This window comes from Phalacrocorax aristotelis, chromosome 8 (assembly GCF_949628215.1).
Source record: "Phalacrocorax aristotelis chromosome 8, bGulAri2.1, whole genome shotgun sequence".
NCBI lineage: Eukaryota > Metazoa > Chordata > Aves > Suliformes > Phalacrocoracidae > Phalacrocorax > Phalacrocorax aristotelis.
Genome location: NC_134283.1, coordinates 2,075,267 through 2,094,873, shown reverse-complemented (window position 1 = coordinate 2,094,873; position 19,607 = coordinate 2,075,267). Strand labels below are relative to the sequence as shown.

Genomic DNA, 19,607 nt, shown 5'->3' with positions numbered 1-19,607 from the left:
TCCCGCCGCCTTTATAAGCGGCGCCTCCCGCCCCCCTCGGCGGGCTGGACCGGCACGGCTCGGCTCGGCAACTCCGCTTTGCTAGGCTAAGACAGACTCGGATCCGCCGCTTTGCTAGGCTCGACCCGGCACGGCCCGGCCCGGCCCGGCCCGCCCCGCCTAGCGCCGCCCGCCGGCACTGCAACCCCGTCACCGCTGCTACGAGTTGGCCGGTCTCAGCCCCGACGGGGCGGAGGGTAGGGGGCGGGGGGGCGGCCCATCGGAGCAAAACTCTGAGGAGAGGGGGGCTGAGCCCGGGCCTCGTAGCACCCCGGCAGCAAGGGCATCTGCGGCAGGGTGGAAACAAAATAAATTAAAAAAAAAAAAATAATAAAAAGACGATGTGTTTCCTGTTTGCTTTGTTAAAAAAAAAAAAAAAGAGGCTGGAGCGAATTAAGGCTGAGTGCTCCGCTCGGGCCCGGGGTGAGGGTCCTGTGGGTCCTGCGTCCTCAAAGCCGGGCGCCCAGTCCCGTGTCCCCAGAGCTGGGTGCCTGCTGCGCGCCCTGGGGAGCCAGATGCACCCACAGGGTTGGGTGCCCAGGTGAGGGGAGCTGGGCGCACAGTCACGCACCCCAGGAGCTCGGTGCCCTGCTCAGCGCCGAGCTGAGCCCCGGCTGGGAAGGCGCCCGGCACGGCCGGCGGTGCCGGGGGCCGCAGGGCAGCAGCCCCGGCAGTGCTGGTAACCGCCAGCCCCTAACAGGAAGCATCAGCCCATGAAATTCTCCACATTCTTTGGCTTCCCCGCATTTGTTTTCTGAATGTACTTAATAAACTGGCATCCAGCTGGCACGCTGCCGGCCTGCTCCCCACCTCAGCAGGCTCCGCTCTACTTCTTGGGGCTCTTCTCCCCCCATACTGCAGAAGCCACAGCTGCTGGGACACAGCTACCCACACCGTAGCCCCCCAAACTGCAGGCAGGACAGGCCCGAGGGCCCCCAAACACCTGTGTCCAAATGAGTTTTGCTGGGCACAGCCCCTCCGGGGAGCTGGGAGGGGCTGTGGGTGCCCAAACCACCCCTGAGCATCCTCTGAGCAGGGACTCGGTCCCTCTGTCCAGCTGCATTGCCTAGACCCAGAGGGGTTCACTCACATAAATAAAACACTCGCCAACATCGAGCCATGAATTTCTGCATTAACACCACGTCTGTGAGACCTGGGCATGGAAATGACTGCTGTAAAAGCCCTGGGCTGCATCCCCCCATCCTGAATGGATCCAGGAAAGGGTGGTGCGCAGCACGCACGCCGGAATCTCACTCCCAGGCCAGCCCCGAGCACCCACTGCACGGCAGCCAGGCTGGGAATGGAGGCTGTGGAAATAAATGGGTGCAGAAAATGGCACCCCAGAGCCCTGCCTCGCGCAGCCGAATCCAGCCCTGAGTGGCCCCGCTCCACTTTGCCAGCCTCGCTCAAGCTTTAAGAGATGGGCACGGGCACCGTAATGTGCTGCGGGCAGGGCCTGAGTGCCCAGCGAGGCGTTTTATGGGCCAGCAAGCTTCTCCTGCATCCGGGCAGTGCCATTAGTGCGCAGCCACGGCGTGGGGCAGAGGGACGCCGGAGAAGGGGGTGCTGCAGCCACCTCTGAAGCCCCATGTTCCCATGGCTATGCCCAGCCGGAGTGCCGGCCGCTGCCTGGAACAGTGGATAAGGTGGGATAGCAGCAGTGGCAGCATCCCTCGAGGGACCCCACGGCCACCGCAGAGCTCTCACCAGGAGATGGGCAAGGCTCAGCCCCACGCGAGCTGGAAACAAGCAGCCCCCCCGGCCCTAGGCGTGCAGGGGAGAGCAGATGCGAGGGGTGACCACCAGCCCAGGGGCTGGCGGGGGCCAGCGCCATTTCAGGTGCTCTTTGCCCCGCTCAGGGTCGCCCCAGTTCACAGACCCCCGCGCCCGCCAGGGGCCCAGCAGCCTCCAACCCCTGCAGCAGGTGGGGGCACACAGTGACACCGTGGCCCCCCGAGCCAGGCGCTGCGACACCTGGCAAGATCGGGACACCCCCCCCCGAAATGGGCCTGATCCCCTCCCGGCTCCCCACGTGTAGCACCGCTATAAAGAGGCACTGCGCCTTTAAGAACCCCGTGGCGCCAATTCCGCCCCACGTGACCCCTGCCGGCCCCCTCCGTGGGCGGTGCTGCGGGCGCGCGGGTTCCCGCCAAGAGCGGAGGTTTTGGCGCGGCTGGTAACGGGCGCACGTGCCGGTGGCACCGGTACCTGTACCGGTACCGCCATGGCCCAGCTCCGCCTCACCGATTTCTTCGGCCGCACGAAAGCGGCTACCGGAGCCCCGGCCAAGCGCGGCCGCCGGCTCAAGGCCGGCCTTACCGGGCCGCCGGTGCAGCGGGAGGCGGAGGAGGCCGGTGTCCCGGAGGGGCTCGGCCTCGGCGCCCCCTCCCCGCCGCCCGGCGCCCCCCCGCCGCCCGCCTCGCCGCGCACCCCGGCCCGCGGCGGCGCCCCGGTGGTGCTGGGGCTGGCGGGCAGGAAGCGGAGCCGCCGGGAGATGGAAGCGGAGCCGCCGGCCCGGGCCCGGCCCGCGGAGCCGAGCGGGAAATCGGCGCGGAAGAGGCTGGAGCTGGACCGGGACGCGGAGCCGGGGGCGGTAGGGAGCTGCGGGGGGCGCCGCTCCCCCCGGGCTGCGGCCCTGAAGCGGGGAGGGGGAGGGGGAGCCCTAAAACCGGGGCACCGTGTCTGGAGCGACCACCCCCCTCGGGCTTGACCCCTCCCTTAGTACAAACCCCGACTTAGGCCTTGCACCCCCCCACTCCTCCCGATTCAGGCCCCCCCTCTCAGGGCTTGCCCCTCCCCTCCTCCTCCATATGCAGGGCCCCCCCTTAGGGCTTTCCCCCCTTCTCCTGATGCAGGACCCCCCTTAGGGCTTGCCCCCCTACTCCTGATGCAGGACCCCCCTTAGGGCTTGCCCCCCTACTCCTGATGCAGGACCCCCCTTAGGGCTTGCCCCCCTACTCCTGATGCAGGACTTTAGGGCTTGCACCTCCCCTCCTCCTGATGCAGGACCTCCCCCCACCTTAGGGCTGCTCCCCCCTCCCTTCTGATGTAGGACCCCCCCATCAGGGCTTGCCCCCTGCCCCTAGTGGAGACCCCGCTATGGCTTCCCCCCACACTCCCAGTGCAAGGCTGTGGGGGGACCCACCGAGGAGGGGGTCCCGGCGGGTGGGCTCCCCGCACACGCGTGGGCAGCCTCTCACACTCCTCTCTCGCAGGCCACCAGCCCCTCGCCGCCGGCCACCGCTTGGCCCCCGATGCCGCCCTCACCGGACCTGGCAGCGGACCCCCCGGCCAGCACCACCCGCTCCCCCAGCCAGGGGCAGGATGGGGGGGCACAGCCTGGCACAGCCGCCCCAGGGACAGCCAGGCGCCTGCAGCTGGTACGGGATGAGCCTGGCTTTCTGCTCCCATCCTTTGTGTTTCTTGCCGCTGTGCGAGCCCTGCTCTGACCGTGTGCCCCCTCCCCACCCAGGAGGACCTGCCCGGGCTGCGGTGCCGCCTGCAGAGGGTGCAGGCGCTGGCCCAGCTGCCCTCCCTCCCCGCCGAGGCCAGCACCGACCTGCGGAGCCGGCTGGAGCGAGTGCGGCAACTGGAGCTGCGGATCCGTGAGAAGAAAGCGGGAAGCGGAGCCACGCCGGCAGCGCGGCCATCCGGGGACACCGGGGCGGCAGCTCCTGCGGCAGAGGCCGGGTGAGGAGCAGCTTTGAGGGGTAATCGGGGTGTCCTGGTGGCTCCCACAGCCCCCTTCTGCTGCTTGGCCCCGCAGCTATTTTGCAGGGGTCTTCCCACCCCCGTGAGGGGGGCGTGGGGGCTCTGCGGAGCGCTGGCTGGCCCCACTGCACACAAAGGGCTTCTCCGAAGCAAAACTGGAGTGTGGTCCAAGCCACCGTGAGTGTTGGGGCATCCATGTCCCCAGGACGGGGAGGGTGGGTGATGCGCCCCAGGTACTGGCACAGCTTGCTCAGAGAAGAGTTTTGGGATGAGGGGAGGTGAGGGGTGTACCCTAACCAGGGTGGGCACACAGCTCCTACGCTCTGAGATCAGCCCTGTTGGCAGTGGGACCCCTGACCTGGCCGATTTCGGTCTCCAGCTGCACCCTCGGGGCCGTCCCAGTGCCACATTCGCCATGCCCAGTGGCTTTTGTGTGCTGGGACCCCCTGACCCCTCTCTTTTCCCGGCAGCAAGAAGGCCCCTGCATACCAGCGGTTCCACACCCTCGCGCAGGACCTGCCCCCGGGGCTCACACTGCCCTACAAGTTCAAGGTGCTGGCGGAGATGTTCCGCAGCATGGACACCATTGCCGGGATGCTCTTCAACCGCGCCGAGACCATCACCTTCGCGAAGGTGAAGCAGGGGGTGCAGGACATGATGCGCAAGTGAGTTGGCAGAAGCGGGCAGCCCGTTTTGGGGCCCCGGGTGAAGCTGTTGGGGCCGATGCCCTGGTGTCAGCTTTCGGGCTTCCCAACCTCTCCGGGTGCTGTTGCAGGCAGTTTGAGGAGCGGCACGTGGGGCAGATCAAGGCGGTGTACCCCGACTCGTATATTATGCGTCAGGAGAAGAACATCCCCACTTTCAGCAGCGGTGTGAAGAAGTCTGACTACCAGCTCACGCTGGAGCCGGTGCTGGGGGAAGGTACGTATGGCTCGGGGAGGGGGCACCAAGAGCAGGGGTGTGCTCGGTCCTGGCTGGGATCCCTGCATCCCCAGGGGTGCTCTTCACTTGGCCCGTTAGATAATCTGATTAATAAGGGCCTGAGCGTGTTGGAAGTGGGGAAAAAACCACTTTGGGGGCGAGTGGGAGGATGACAGGGCAGTGATTCCGGCAGCGACTCAGCCCCACGGCAGGGCTCCGATCCTGGCCTTCCCGAGGCTCTCGAGGCTTGGGCCCCGTCGCGGCGTTGCTGTGCTCTTGCCGAGGTGGTAACGCTTGCGCGTGTCCTTGCAGAGGAGAAAGTGGATGGCCGCCCGCACTTGTCGGCGTCGCGCTTGCTGGAGCGCAGGAAGGAGTTCAACCGCAACCTGGTGAACATCGTCAAGCAGCACCACAAGGTGGGACCCCCCAGCACCCTCTGCTTTGGGGGTCTGAGGTCGCTCTGGTTGCTACCTAGAGAAGTGGGTGGAAGGAGGGGGCTGGCATCTGGGCTGAGGGACATCGCCGGTTCCTGCGGGATGCTCTTGGCGGGCAGGTGTGGGTGGGGAGGATGGCAGCTGGAGTCTCTCCTGGCTCTGAATTTCCTCCAAGCCAGCTGCTGTGTGTTGCTAAGCTGTGCTGGGAGCACTAGGCAAGGGCCAGCTCCCCCATACCTGGCCCATGGGTGCTGTGATGCAGCTCTCGCCCCTCTCCAGGCGTTCCTGGCCGCCCTCAACCCTCCCATGGTGGTGCCGGAGGAGAAGCTGACCCGCTGGCATCCCCGCTTCAATGTGGACAAGGTGCCGGACATCAGCCCAGCAGAGCTACCGCAGCCGCCCCAGGAGGACAGGCTCACCACGGCCCAGGAGGTGCTGAGCACAGCTCGGGGGATGCTGACCCCCAAGGTGAGCTGGGGCTGGGGTTTGGCTCTGTCTGCGGCCGGCAGACCTCAAACCAGCCATCTCCCCAGGAAAATGTTATTGGATAGGGGTTGGGAAGGATCGTTTTGGAGCCACAGGACTCGGAGCACTGCAAGATGTAGGCAGGTGGGAACGCAAGCCTGGCTGTTATGCTGCAGGTTGTGGTGTAGGACTGGTGTTGGGCTAAAGGAGCTGTCAGTACTGACTTCGGGGCTTGGGAGAGGAGATGAAGCCCCCCAGGCTATTCTCCGTGCAGGCAGGGATGGGTCACTGCGCTGGGGCTGCAGGGTGGTGGTGGGGGCGGTGGAAGGGAAACTTCTTCCTCCAGTGCGAGCGGCTCCCAGCTGTAACCCAACTCCTCCTTCCTCTTCCACATGAGCAGATGGAAAAAGCTCTTGCCAACCTGGCCTTAAGAACCGCTGAAGCCAGTGCGGGGGAATCGGTGGTTTCCAAAGCACCGTCCCCTGCCAGCACCTCCAGCGCTCTGAAAGGGGTGTCCCAGGCCCTGCTCGAGAGGGTGAGTAATTTGGTCCTGGCTGTAAAGCTCGTTCTGGGGGGACCCACCTGTGTCTCACCCCATCTCCTCTGCTCCCCAAGATCCGGGCGAAGGAGGCGCAGAAGCTGCAGGCGCTGATGACGCGGGACCCGCGGCAGGAGGAGCGGCTGGCCATGTTGGGGCGGCTGCCGGCCATGGCCCGCATCCTGCGCAACGTCTTCGTGGCCGAGAAGAAGCAGGCGCTGACCATGGAGGTGGCTTGTGCCCGTATGGCCGACAGCTACGATGCGCAGATGCCTGCTGGTAGGAAAGCTGGGGTCTCCTCGCAGGCGTGGGGAGGGTCCTTGCAGGAGGAAGGGGCTGGGGGAGCTGAGCTCTGACCCGGCGGCCGCCTCTCCTTTTCGCAGGTGAGATGGAGAAACACTTGCGCCTCTTCGCAGAGCTGCTGCCCGACTGGGTGGGGATCCACGCCGTCAGGACGGACACCTACATCAAACTGGACAAAGGGAAGGACCTCGGCCTCATCACAGAGAGGCTCACGAAGGCGGCAAAGGAGGCAGAAGCCCTCTGAGCCCCCCAAGGGTTGAGGCTTCCCCCGTGCAATCACCTCTAAATGTAGCAAATCCCGACTGCACTCCGGACTCTGGTGCGGGCTGATGGGAGGCTCATCCTTGGGGATGTCTGAGGAAGAGCAAAACTCCTTAATTTAACTAATTCCTCTGCCAGGGTCCATGAGGACCCTAGTTCCCCATACCCTTGAGTAGAACGCTGGCAGTCCCGCATCCTGGGGCGACAATGCAAGCGGTGAAGAGGAGCTAGTAACCTCTTAGCTTTGCTGCGTCCTCCTGACGTTTCATGCAGGAGGTTTATTCCGTTAACTGGTCTCTGGTGGGGTGGAGGCAGGACTGGGCATGGTGGGAGGGTGACGGGCAGGAAGGAGTGAGAGAAGAAGTCACAAATTGATGTTTTTGGAGCTCTGGGCCTCGTTCTGTTTTTAAGGGAGGTAAAACACATCTCCGGCACTTGCTGGAAGAAACAACTACAGGACTTGTCAAAACATATTTGTATTAAATGTTTTAAATATAGCTGACTTATGTTAACCCAGCGCTCTTCCTCCGTGAGCTGCCGCTCTGGGCTGCGTTAGCCCCGCGGTTCTCCATGGCAATTGGCGCTGGCCGGCACAGGCAGGGAAGGGCTGGGTCGTCATCCAGCTCCTGGAGAAAGATTTACTGGAAAAAGTGAGCGTGGGTTTGCAGGGAACTGAATGCAGCTTTTGTAAATAGGGGCTGCAGAGCAGCTTCCCCCGGGGCCAGGAGCAGGCAGGGCTTGGGGGTGGGCACAGGGAGGCTTTTTCCCCCAAGGGAAAACCCTGGCCACGCAGCTGAAGTGGCTTGGGAAGAGGGACAGAGAGGGTGCTGATGGCTGCAGAGGTGCCAGCCTGGCCCAGCGCCCTGGTCAGGTCAGCGCTTGCTGCAGGAGGGGCAGCGTGGGTGCAGGGGAGGCTGTGGGAGCTGCCCAGTGCCACGTCGGGCACACCTTGCCCCGCTTTGTTGGCCAAACTGGGCTGGTTTTAGCATGGGACATCAAGGACTCGGCACGGAAAGGTGACTGTCCTTCATCCTGCTGGGCGAGGGACGATGCTGGTCTGGGGAAGCTTCCCCACCTGAAGTGCTGCCCTCAGAGGCTGGTGGCATCGGTGATGGAGAGAGCAGACAGGCCCTCTGCTGCGGGCACTGCTGGCAGGAGGTAGCCCTGTTTCATTGGAGGAGGGTTTAAACCCAGCCTAGAGGCTGGGGGGCTCTGGGCGCAAGGCTGGGCTCAACGGACCTCAGCACAGTGGGGAGGAGGCGGGTTCGGCAGCCTGGCAGGCACACGCGTGCCTCGGGGGAGCCTGCAGCGAGCTCCCCTTCTGTGCTTGAGACAAAAAAACCTTCCTCCTGCCTGGCAGCCCCCCTTGCACAGCCTTGTCTATGCAAGCAATTACATCAACGGTTGCTCGTGGCCCAGCGAAGGCACAGTCCCCACGTTCCCTGATGTCACCCCTTGGCCCCGCGCGCAGCCAGCTCTGGCACCGGCAGGGCTTGTGCTCGCTTCCACAGCACGCAGCTGCTTTCCACGGCTTTCTGGGCTGGAACCAATTTTTCCCTTCTCTGCCTCGCAGCAGGGACCCTCGCCTTGTGCCAAGTATGCATGCAAGGTGCTGCCTCCCTTGGCTCCACGCAGGGGCTGGCTGTGAAAACAAGGGCCCCGGGGTAGGTTTCTCCCAGGGGAATGGAGTTTCTCAGCACAAACTGAACAGCCACTGAAGTGGCTTTTCAGGAATTAGTGATAAAAATAGCTATAATAGCCTTTACAAGCGTAAGAGGAGGGTGTGCGGTGTCCCCACATGCTGGGTAGGGAAGGTGAGCTGAGCTGTGGGGGCTTGGCCTACGTTCCTCTGGGGCACTGGGCACTTCCACTGCAACCCAGCAGGACCAGTCTGGGTACCCCCCGCCTCCAGCTTGAGGTTGGTGCCAGGAACAGAGAAAACATACCTGAACTGCTCAGCCTGGACAAGCGACTCCTTCCAAGCGTTAAGGGGGAGCTCCCACCACAGCCTTGCTCTCCACTGCCAGCCTGGGTTTGGAGGAAGATGCTCACGAGGGTAATTGTCCTGGTTTCAGCTGGGATAGAGTTAATTCTCTTCGTAGCAGCTCGTATGGGGCTGTGGTTGGGATTTGTGCTGAAAACAGTGTTGATAATGTGGAGATGCTTTAGTCGTTGCTGAGCAGCGCTTACACTAGGTAAGGACTTTTCCAGCTCCCCACGCTCTGCTGGAGGCACAGGGGGTCGGGAGGGGACACGGCCGGGACAGTGACCCCAACTGACCCCAGGGATGTCCCACACCACACGGCGTCAGGCTCGGCACATAGAGCTGGGGGAGGAAGAGGAAGGGGGGGGACATTCGGGGTGATGGCGTTTGCCTTCCCCAGTCACCGTTATGCGTGAGGGAGCCCTGCTGTCCTGGGATGGCTGAGCACCCCCTGCCCGTGGGGAGGAGGGAATGAATTCCTTGGTGTGCTTTGCTTGTGTGAGCGGCTTTTGTTTTACCTGTTAAACTGTCTTTATCTCAGGAGTTTTTCTCACTTTTACCCTTCTGATTCTCTCCCCCATCCCACCGGGGGGGAGTGAGGGAGCAGCTGCGTGGGGCTGAGTTGCTGACTGGGGCTAAACCACAACAGCATTTAACGGCTTCAGCTACTGCAAGAACAGCTCTGAGACAGCTTAGAAAAAAAGAGTCAACATTTATTTTACCCGTGAGTTCAGCCCATGCCAGGGCAGGGACACAGACCCTAATGTTTTCAGACATGTGACAGTTTTGGCACACCGAGTTTTAGCTACTCCCGTGACCAAACTGAACCACGCATCTCCAAACCCCATGTCATTCATCGTACAACCTGGGTGAGACCACCAGAGCTCAGCTGCAAGCACAACACCTTTTCTTTCTTTCCTGTGGCCTTATCTGACACCAAACATACCTACAAGAATGGGCTCCACACCAGCACTGGCCTTTCAACATCCCGATCCCCCAAGGAGAGCACAGCAGAGGGCAGGCAGCGGCCCAGGGAGCCAGATATGTTACAGTAGATGGGGAATTCGTGCTAAACAAAAGCTGCCGGCCATGGCTGGAGCCGCAGGCTTTGGTAGGTGCCAGTACTGCCGGACAGAAGGCAGGCAAACAGCCCTGAGCACATGCACGGCTCCCTTCCTAGCTGCCTGTCACCCAGCTGTGTGCTACTTCCCATATGCAGGTTGCTCCTGGTTTTGCAAAATCCACTGCGAAGCACTACCCTGGACCACGGGAAGGCAGACGGCCTCCTACAACAGAGACCTTCAGCTTTCTGTGGTCTCAAGGCAGAGAGACCACAAGCCAAGCTGCAAGCTGACATGGTGTTTGAGCTCATCTACGCCAGCAACCTCTGTTGCGTTGGCCGTGGCTGCCTCCTGATTTCATAATACAGGGCTGGGCAGGTGCTTAATTCTCCTTAACAAGCACTACCTTGATGTAAGGGCAACCTATTCTGGTGTGAGCGACAGCAGAGAGCAACCACACCATCCTCTGAGGTCAAATACAGAGGGACTTATCCCTTAGACAAATAATCACTTTTTGCCCATCTTCTGTGTTTCTCTGGCAAAATTTTATCGGGCTCCTAGGAGGCTCATCAAGCACGGCTCAACCAAAAGGGGATGCTGGGTCCCCAAAGCTATCAGACCTCTCCTGCCTCAGCAGCAGTATTTTTACTTTGGTCTCCTAAAAAATAAAAAAGAATCAGTGAAGCTGCATCTTGGTCTCCATCCCCCTAAGACAATCAGGCTGTTCCTTCTTCCCAGAAGGATGAACTCCAAAAAGGATCCTTACACTCAACACAGCTTAATCTATGGCTTGGAAAAATGAATAGGACTTAAAATTGTATAGCATCTGGCCAGGATCAAAATCGTAGGTTCCCCCCCTGCCCACCCCCTCGCGACATCAAGAGCCACTGATAAATGCCCAAACTTGGGAAGAGCTCCGGGCGCGCGTTCCCTTCTCCTCAGTCATACTGCAGCAGAGAGTAGAAAGGGACAGACTCGAGCTTTTCCGACCCTTTCAGGAGTTTTAATTCTATGATCACCAGGCACTCCAGGACTTCAGCCTTCAGCCTCTTCAGCAGCTCGCAGGCTGCGAACATGGTACCTGCACGACACAGAGGTTGAGCAGAAACATCGTCACTCGAGGAGCAGCGCCGAGGTAAGCTTCAAACCCCGCGGCCGCTCCTTGAACGCACGCGTACGTGGGTTACACGTGCTCTGACACCGTCTGCTTCCCTCACCTCCAGTTGCAAGCAAGTCATCGACAATAACTACTTTTTGTCCGGGTTCCACGGCGTCACTCTGGATTTCAAGTTCAGCCTGCAGGGTGGAAAGAGTAGCTTCATTTTAGTCTTGCCTTACAGAGGAACACTTCACAAACTGCTAACACATGGTGGAATGCAGACAAGTCTTCAGCGAGATCAGCCTTAACACTCAGCACCTAAAACCCCCAAAACACATACTCCAGCTACAGGGGAGTGTCACGGAAATATATAGCCGGTTAGGTGATTGCTGGGCCAACCCTCTGGCATGTCAAGATCCTGAACATTCATCAAGTGAGTTATGGTCCCAACGTGAAACCTTATCCCGAGGCAGTTCTCCAGTGGGGAAAATCTCCTGTAATGCACCGGGCTGGAGCGCTCTGCCCTGACAGCACCGCCAAGCCAGATCCAAACCGTCACAGGCACGTCCTGTGTGAGAAGCACTTGTCCCGTGGAGGGGTTGGCCCAGACCAATCCTCATAAATAACGCCTAGGTTTGGTGTTTCTGCTGCCGGTCCCTGGCTGCCGTTAGTTACCAGCGGTAGTGTGTTATTAGGCTTAAACCTCTGCTCTTTAAGCAGAGAGGCTGCGGTGTTACAAGGTGAGCACTGTTTTGAAGCCATGCAATAAAGGCGTTTACTTAGAGCACTTACTGGAAGAGAGGGGAAGACACTGCATGTTCATGCCCCTGAATTCAAGAAGAAAGCCATTTAGCACCAAGTCTTACCGCCCCTACCCCCCCCAAAAATCACGGCATGGCTCACCGGCACAAGCCACGTCTCTGTGGCTTGGGGAGGGAGCCGCCACCGTGCCGGGGTACAGCAAAGCTCAGCGCCACTCCTGAAGCTTGTGCCGTGCCAGGCTGCCCGTGGCATCGGCGCCAGCTGCTAAACCCAGCTTGGGGCCCACCCAGCTGGTTTTATCGCCCCATCCCCTCCCTGAAACCCCCGAGCCCTCCATCAACCAGCCTGGAAACCCTCTTGTCCTCCCCGGGCATTACCTTGCCATACTCAAGGGCATAGGAGATCGTCTCGGTCGGACCGGGAAGCTTCCCTTTCTTCCGTATCAGCACGAAGCCGATCCCTAGTCTCTGAGCCAGGGAGGGGCCTATAAGGAAGCCGCGGGAGTCCAGGCCTGGGGAGAGCAGAGCAGCACGAACACTCCAAACAGAGCCATTCGACTGGGGGCATCTTTGCACGATGCCCCAGGTTTATCATCCGGTGTTCAGGGGTGGGGGGTGTCTTCAGAAGCGATTTGCTTTTAGAGTCATTTCTATGGGTTGCAAACACACACCGCGCTCCTGCACTGCCTGTGTTCGCCAAGATGTGCTGCTGACGCGCTTCGGGGCACCGCATCGATGCCCCCCCATCAGCCCTTTCTGCCGCCCCTCTAGCTCTTCTTAGAGATATGCTCAGCTAAGCCCCGGTATCAGTTTGGCCACACAGCCAGGGACTGCGCATCACCGGGGGACAGACTTTGGTTATCACGAGGCACCCGGACCACGTTTGGTCTAGACTCCTTAAACTCTGGCCTATCACCCAGCTCAGGCACTGCCTTCCTAAGCCCTTCCATCCTCAGCCTCTTTCATAGGCGTGTTGCAACGCGTTATGGCCACAAAGGCTGTTTTTCTTGGCTTGAAAGAGGCCCCCTGAGAAGGAAAACACGGTGGAACAGGGTCTGCCGGCCGTGGGGACTGCGCGAGACCGCGCAGGCATGACTTTGCGTCAGACTTTCAGTACTCCCTGACTCTTTTTAATGATGAAAGCAATGAATCACAAAATTGGCGCCGAAATATCACCAGATGGCGTCTGCCACATCCAAAACCAGTATTTCAGGAAATTGTGGAGATAAATTAAGGGTATAACTTGTCCCGGTGTTACTGTATGATAGAGGCTACCTTCGGGTTGATTATAATGTCCGAGGGCTAGAGTATTCCCTGCCCTGGTAGCAGAGGAGTCTCCCCACGCCTCCGGCCCGGGCAGCCGGAGGACACAATGCTCTTCACCGGCCTCAGAGATGTTTCAACCAACACTCACCTGCAATAAAGTCGATTTTGGGGAAAGATGCCCTCAAATGATCTTCCAGAAGATCAAGCAAACTCCTGAAAGCAGCAGGATCCTTCAGCAAGGGGCTGATATCGCTGCAAAGAAAGGGAAAGCAGTTAGCTACCTCCGGGGCTCGCTCTGGCTCCCGACCGAGCTCCAAAGCCCAGGGGAAGCGGGTCCTTGTGGTGCCAGGAGAAGGCAAGGGGAGGGATGGGCAGCGAGGAGAGGAGCTGGCAGCAACCCCCCGTGCCCGCCCGCACCGGAAAAGCACGCCGGGCACCGGGAAATCGGCAAAGGACCGCACTCGATCGCGGACCCGCTGCAGCCGCTCCGCGCTCATGGCGGCCGCGCTCTGCGCAGCCCCGCACCGCGCAGCCCCGGCCCTGCGCCGCCTCCCGGCGCAGCCTGCGCGGAGCCGCTGCCCGGGGTGGGGGGGGTGCCGCTGCCCGGGGCCCTGGCGCCGCTCTGCACCGGGTTCTGCTACCCGGGCACCGAGCCCTGGCTCCGCGGTGCAGGGAGCTCTGGCACCCCGATGTAGGGAGCACTGATCCCCCCCTGCACGGAACTCTGGCACCCCCATGCATGGAGCTCTGGCACCCCCAAGGACAGAGCCCTGAGCCCCCCGGTGCAGGGAGCTCTGGCACCCCCAAGGACAGAGCCCTGAGCCCCCCGGTGCAGGGAGCTCTGGCACCCCAATGCATGGAGCTCTGATTCCCCCGGTGCAGGGAGCTCTGGCACCCCCAAGGACAGAGCCCTGAACCCCCCAGTGCAGGGAGCTCTGGCACCCCCAAGGACAGAGCCCTGAGCCCCCCGGTGCAGGGAGCTCTGGCACCCCCAAGGACAGAGCCCTGAACCCCCCGGTGCAGGGAGCTCTGGCACCCCCAAGGACAGAGCCCTGAACCCCCCGGTGCAGGGAGCTCTGGCACCCCCAAGGACAGAGCCCTGAGCCCCCCATGTGTGGAGGTCTGGTACTCCGGGACATGGAGCACCAATACCCCCAGTGCAGGGAGCTCTGGCACCCCCATGCACTGAGCACCCATCCCTCTGGTGCAGGGAGCTCTGGCACCCCAGAACCCCAACCTGCCCCAGTGAGTGGGGGTCTGGTACCCCGGGGCATGGAGCCCTGACTCCCCGGTGCATGAAAACTCTGGCACCCCCATGTACAGAGCTCCTATCCTCCTGGTACCTGTTGCTCTGGCACCCACATGCATGGAGCACTGAACCCCCAGTGCATGGAGCCCCAGTTCTCCCATGCATGGAGCTCTGGCACCCCAGGGCACTGAGACCCAATCCCCTTGGTGCAGAGAGCTCCGGCACCTTGGTGCATGGAGCCCCAATCCCCAGGTGCACAGAGCTCTGGCAGCTTGGGGCATGGAGCCCCAGTCGTCCCCCCTCCCCCATGTATGGAGCTCTCGTACCCCAACACACAGAGCCCCATCTTCCCAGTGCGTGGTGTCCTGCTACCCTGGAGCATGGAGCGCTGGTATCCTGGTGCATGGAGCCCAGGTATCCCCAGTGCCCCAGCATCTCAAAGCAGGGAGCCCTGGTACCCGATGCACCTGCAGCACACAGTGCTCTGTACCCCGGTGCACAGAGGCTGGGTGTCTCCACTGCATGGAGCCTTGGTACCCCAGTGCATGGAGCCCCAGTTTCCCCTCTGGAGAGTGCTGTGGTACCTGCTGGGTGTGGAGCCGTGTTTCCCCAGCGCATGGAGCCCTGGGACCCTGCCCTGCCCCAGCCAGCTTCGTAAAGGAGGCCCATGCCCAGGGGTTACACTTCCACCCCCCTTCACCCCTGCCCAGCACCTTGCATAGACAGCAAACTTGTTAGGACTATTTCCTGTTTTTCTGTCCCTTGTCACCTCTTGTGAACTCCCAGAATTGCATTTTTGTGTTTGTTAAAGCCATTGGTTTGGATTACACTCGTGGGGGATGATAACACAGCCGGCCCGAGTGCCCTGGGCCCTGGACTAACAGCTCAGCAGCTATTGGTGTCACCCATTCGTACGGCAGGTCAGGGCACTCTCACGCAGCTCCCATCTCCCATCCCCTGACGGGTGAATAACCATTTGTCCATGCAAAATCCATTGTGGGCAGGAAATGTACTGCTGAATGAGTATAAATCTCCTCTTACATTAGCAAATACAACTTGGGTCCGGTCCAAATGCATCCGGGTACAACCCGCTGCAGGAAAGCAAAGGCAGATCTAGCATGCAACACCCCTGACCAAGCTCAGGGCTTGCTGCTGATAGCTGTGATGGGGACACCTCAGCTCCCCACCCTCCAGACAGCCTTCAGGGCTTGTCTCTGAGGTGTGTGACACCATGCCTGCAGCTCTCCAGGTATTCTGCAGTAATTGGGTGCAGATCTCGTGGGCTGGGAGCTCAGGGCTGCAGCAGCCTGGTAATGAACGCAGAGCTGCTTTCTCCTACTCCTGCTGGACCCATCGCTCCCAACAGCCCCGTGGGTCCTTCCAGCTCTGAGAAGTGGCTCTCGCACAGGAGGAGCGGCTGACAGGAGGGGAAGCTGGTCTCCTCTCCAACTCAGCCGTGATGGGCTCGTATGCACAGCATGGCTCACGAGACACCCGATTCTGCCCCCATCCCAGCACCCGACACGGCTCGTGTTGTTGCATAGTTCCCAGCGCTTGGCGCGAACTCTGGGGAATCATCTGCCGCACACCGAATCTTCCGCTGCTCTATTTTGTTCCTAATTCATCTATAGACAGCAAAAGGCACCTGTTTAACGGGTGTCTGCCTGAGGTGCAAGCGAGGCGAGCTGAAGGCCAGCGCAAAGGTTGCTCCCTTTCTTGTTAAGCTCTCGATTGCCAAAGACAGCCCGCGCAGGAGGTCAGCACGCCTGCTTTCACAACCATCCCCTTACAGACTAAGATTTTCCCTCAAGTCAGATTATCTCTTTGGCACCAGAAAAAATCCTCTCTAACAGCTGTTCCAGTGAAGCAAACACGGACGAAGCACATAGCCTTCCACTGGAACAGGGGCTTTGCACCGGCCTCGCTCCCTTGGATGAGCTGGAAGGGTTTCTCTTGTAACCTTACCAACCATGATACCGGGCAATGAGCTGTTCCAGCAGCTCCTCTTCTTCCTGGCAAATGGAAGTGATGGAATTTATCTGCCTACCCACGGAAATAGGCAGGAGCTGGGAAAGGGCTCTTTTGCAGCCTGCCTGCAGTGCAAACAGCAGGCACCCCTGCCTTCTGCCCCTCAAGCAGCTGCAAGCTGGGGCCTTCATCATCACACCTTCTAGTTAGTGATCCTCCTACACATCAGCACCCTTACTAGCAGAAGACGCCACTGCATTTTTCCTGAGGCTAAGCGAGGTTCCCAGGCCCCTCGTGCCAACTGAGCCCAGGCAAACCAGCAGCTCTCACCAGGACGAGTTGCTGAGGGCTCCCACAGGTCCCTTCGCATCCAGCAGCCGGGTGAAGAAGCAGCCGGGGGGATCTCTCCTCCTCTGATGCGGGATCAGGCCTCTCGGACACCATCAGTTCTGCCAGAAATAACATAAAGGTTACACCAAGTCAGACTTCCAACGATTCAGCTGCCAGAAATTATGCCACGTGCCAGCTCAGGTTTAAAAAACCAACATCTCTCCGATCCCTGTCAGAACTCCACCTGGTTAATCCTCCATTTCAAAGGACATGAATTGCACCTACCAGTACAGACTGGTTTTTAACATCCAAAGTAAATTAGTGTTCCCTGTAATTGTTCAACCTTTCAAAACAACAGTGCTGACTCCTACTGCAATTTCCATCCGAAAAGAACTTTCCTAGGACCAATTTCCAAATGTGATGTCAAAGGACTTCGGCTCTGGAATATCACCGCGGGGGTGTCTCGACATCTGCTTGCGGCCCGGGGAGGTTTAGGCTGTTCCATGCCTGGCGGAGGAACCGCCGCCTCGGACCTGGTCCCCCCAGAGGGGACCGTATGGGGGGACGCTGGCTTTGCCTCTCATCGGAACACAGAAACTTTGAAAGCCTGACATAAGAGATGCTATTAGCTGGTGAACATAGAAACCGGGGGTATAAAACCTTGAGAGCTAGCTCTAATCAGCTTAACCAGGCAATTAGAAGAGCTGTGCTGAGTATGGAAGTTTCTGTTCCGTTAAGGATTATAAAACTTCAGCGTGAAGTGGAAAAAAATGCCCAAAATTTCAACATACCCCACAAGGGGAAACGAGAACTAAAATTTTCTTTCAAATACGCTGGAACATTGCATTTCAATTTCAGCATTAGAAACGCATGCACTTTAAACCCATTAAAAAAAAAAAAAAAAAGAACAAATTTGAAATATCTTATTTCAACAGCAGAAGAATGCGGTTCCCCAGCCAGCTCCCCGGGCTGGGGACCGAAGCGTCCGTATTGAATAACGAGCTAGCTTTGTCCCCCCTGAAAGAGGCGAAGGCACCATGAACTGCCTCTGCCCTTCCACAGCATCCTTGTTTGCCCGGAGCCGGACCCCGCACCTCTGTCCCGCTGCCGCAGGATGGATCAGGCCCTTGGAGCAAACACAAACCCCCTCTCTCCTCTGGCCAGCCTGGCGAGCTGGGAGGGGATTTGGAGTCTGATTCAGAACTAATGGATTTGGCACGCATTCCTCGCTGATGGCGAAGGGGCCGACGGGCTTTTCAGCCCCTATTCCTTTCAGATGGGAATTGTGCTACCAACATACATATCGCCCAGAAGGGTATTAAGTGACCCCAGGAGGGAGAAAGGCATAGAGAGCTGCCAGATTGGCTCTCCTGAGAAGTTGGATGGCAGAGGGGTTTTTACGCTCCTAAGAGACCACAGGCTTTTGGCGAGGGATCCACCTTTATTTGGGATTTATATAATCCGAACTGGGCTTTGAGCAACAACAAAACTATAAATGGTGGAAGGGGATATAAAGAAAACAGGCAAATGGAGTAATTTCTCAGCGTTTAAAATAGCCAGTTTCCAAAGGGGAAAAAAAACCCCAACCTCCTAAAATGAGATTTCAGTTCTTCCCTTACAACTGTTCTTAAAAACTAACAGTTTAATGCAAGAGGCACCGCTGTGTTGCCTTCTGATAACATGAAAAGCTCCCATCAAATACTGTCAGAAACAAAAGCAAAAGTCTATTTCCAAATATTATAACGGTTAAGAGAAATGACAAACAAGCCACTCTAACTGCAAAACAGATATTTGGATACTGAACGAGCACTCAAGAGTAACTCTCGGAGGGTAAAAGCGCAGGTAGTTTGTTAAGTTTCCCAGTGCTGGGGACAACAGCAAGCTCTCCTGGGAGACACTTCTCGTCTAGCCGTGCTGAAGAGGCTGCTGGCAACTCTTGCAGACAATAAACTGCCTCCCGGCACGGCCTTCCCCCAAAGAGCCCCGATTCAAACCATTCTCACCTTCAAAAGGTCTTTCTTCAGCTCCTGAAATTACTTCGCATGGTAACTGCAAAGATGTCGTCACTGGAAAATAGAGCCTTGTCCAACCTTCGGGAGACCCTCGTCTCGTCCGCTTTGCTTTACGCGAAAGCAGGAGGCTTTTGGAAGTTGTCCACCACGCTCGGGAAGGGCTCGACTCAGCAGGTACCGAGACCCGTCAGCCTCCACGCGGCAGCGAGTCTCCCAAGCTCAACAGCTTCTCCTCGGCAACAATAGTTCCAGTTTCTTTAGTAAAAGCCCACTGTCATCCTCAGCACTTGCCTGAAAACCCAGTCCCAGACATAGCGTAACGCCGCATTAGCAAATATGTGGGTATCGCTCGCTCTCGTTCCAAACTTGCCCATTTTCACGTTTAATACCGCATCTCCTGGCTTTCCGTGTAAAAGGCAGAGGCACGTTATCTTTCATCGCTGCACTCAGTACAGCTTGCAGGGCATTAACCTTGGCTCTGAATGTTCAGAATTGATCCTCTGGTTTCCAATTCCAGTGTTCGGATCCCCAAATTGTTGGTCCACAGAGACTAATTTGCCACCAAAATAATCCGTCTGTCACTGTAGGATTTTAAATCAAGGCTCCGTTTTTGCAGCCAGGGACTGTAAATGCAGTAGGACTTTTTCCACGATTATTAGTTACATCAATTTCAGAAGCTTCTCTGCATGGAGGGTCGGATGATAACACAGCCTCAGGGGCAGAGCAGGGAGACTCGAGAGGCTCAGCTAATTGGAAATTAAAGGCAAGAAAGAAATTCCTTGGACTCTTAGCCCAAGTAGATATTAAGCTTTTAGTGTTTAGCTGATGTATTTAAATACAAAGAAAGGAACATCACATAGAAGCAGTCTCAGGCATCGTCTTTCCTCTAGCTCCTATTTCTCGCAGCTTGAGAAAGGAAGCCACCAAGAAACCAGCTTCGCCGTGGCAGGTCCCCAACCGGCCAGTAAATCCCACCAGACCCGCTCCTCTGTCGACCGCTATTGCACACACAACCCCAGGCAGGATCCGCAGGCAGCCCCCCGCAACGCCAACACCCGCCCCAGTACGGCCCGTTCACAAAACTGGGCACCTATCGCACGGACCAAGTTCAGATGGGAGGCTCAGGGTTATTATTAAGGGCAGACGTGGTCACACGTGCCGGCCACTTTGGGATCCGAGGGGTGCAGCGGTGTTTTTGAGCTGCC

The 19,607-nt window shown here is 58.8% G+C and overlaps 2 protein-coding genes across 2 annotated transcripts; one reads left to right on the top strand and one right to left on the bottom strand.

Annotated features, from left to right (window-relative positions):
• Positions 1–2,156: 2,156 nt before the first annotated feature.
• Positions 2,157–7,169, top strand: CDT1 (chromatin licensing and DNA replication factor 1). The gene is made up of 10 exons (XM_075101167.1): positions 2,157–2,632; positions 3,255–3,419; positions 3,512–3,729; positions 4,221–4,415; positions 4,526–4,671; positions 4,984–5,087; positions 5,385–5,573; positions 5,971–6,105; positions 6,186–6,387; positions 6,492–7,169. The coding sequence occupies exons 1-10, from the start codon at positions 2,264–2,266 to the stop codon at positions 6,653–6,655; spliced, it is 1,887 nt and encodes a 628-aa protein (XP_074957268.1). The 5' UTR covers positions 2,157–2,263; the 3' UTR covers positions 6,656–7,169.
• Positions 7,170–9,348: 2,179 nt separating this feature from the next.
• APRT (adenine phosphoribosyltransferase) lies at positions 9,349–13,390 on the bottom strand. The gene is made up of 5 exons (XM_075101164.1): positions 13,261–13,390; positions 12,992–13,095; positions 11,956–12,089; positions 10,935–11,013; positions 9,349–10,798 (listed from the first exon to the last, which is right to left on the bottom strand). The coding sequence occupies exons 1-5, from the start codon at positions 13,338–13,340 to the stop codon at positions 10,656–10,658; spliced, it is 540 nt and encodes a 179-aa protein (XP_074957265.1). The 5' UTR covers positions 13,341–13,390; the 3' UTR covers positions 9,349–10,655.
• Between the last annotated feature and the right edge of the window lie 6,217 nt (positions 13,391–19,607).

Excerpts from the sequence above, each read along its gene's own strand:
- APRT (XM_075101164.1), bottom strand. The coding sequence starts at position 13,340 with ATGAGCGCGGAGCGGCTGCAGCGGGTCCGCGATCGAGTGCGGTCCTTT. Across the intron at positions 13,096-13,260 it reads GTGCCCGGCGTGCTTTTCCG|CGATATCAGCCCCTTGCTGA; the intron begins GTGCGGGCGGGC and ends CTTTCTTTGCAG. Across the intron at positions 11,014-11,955 it reads ATGCCCTTGAGTATGGCAAG|GCTGAACTTGAAATCCAGAG; the intron begins GTAATGCCCGGG and ends TCCACCCTGCAG.
- CDT1 (XM_075101167.1), top strand. The coding sequence starts at position 2,264 with ATGGCCCAGCTCCGCCTCACCGATTTCTTCGGCCGCACGAAAGCGGCT. Across the intron at positions 4,416-4,525 it reads GTGCAGGACATGATGCGCAA|GCAGTTTGAGGAGCGGCACG; the intron begins GTGAGTTGGCAG and ends GTGCTGTTGCAG. Across the intron at positions 6,106-6,185 it reads CCCAGGCCCTGCTCGAGAGG|ATCCGGGCGAAGGAGGCGCA; the intron begins GTGAGTAATTTG and ends CTGCTCCCCAAG.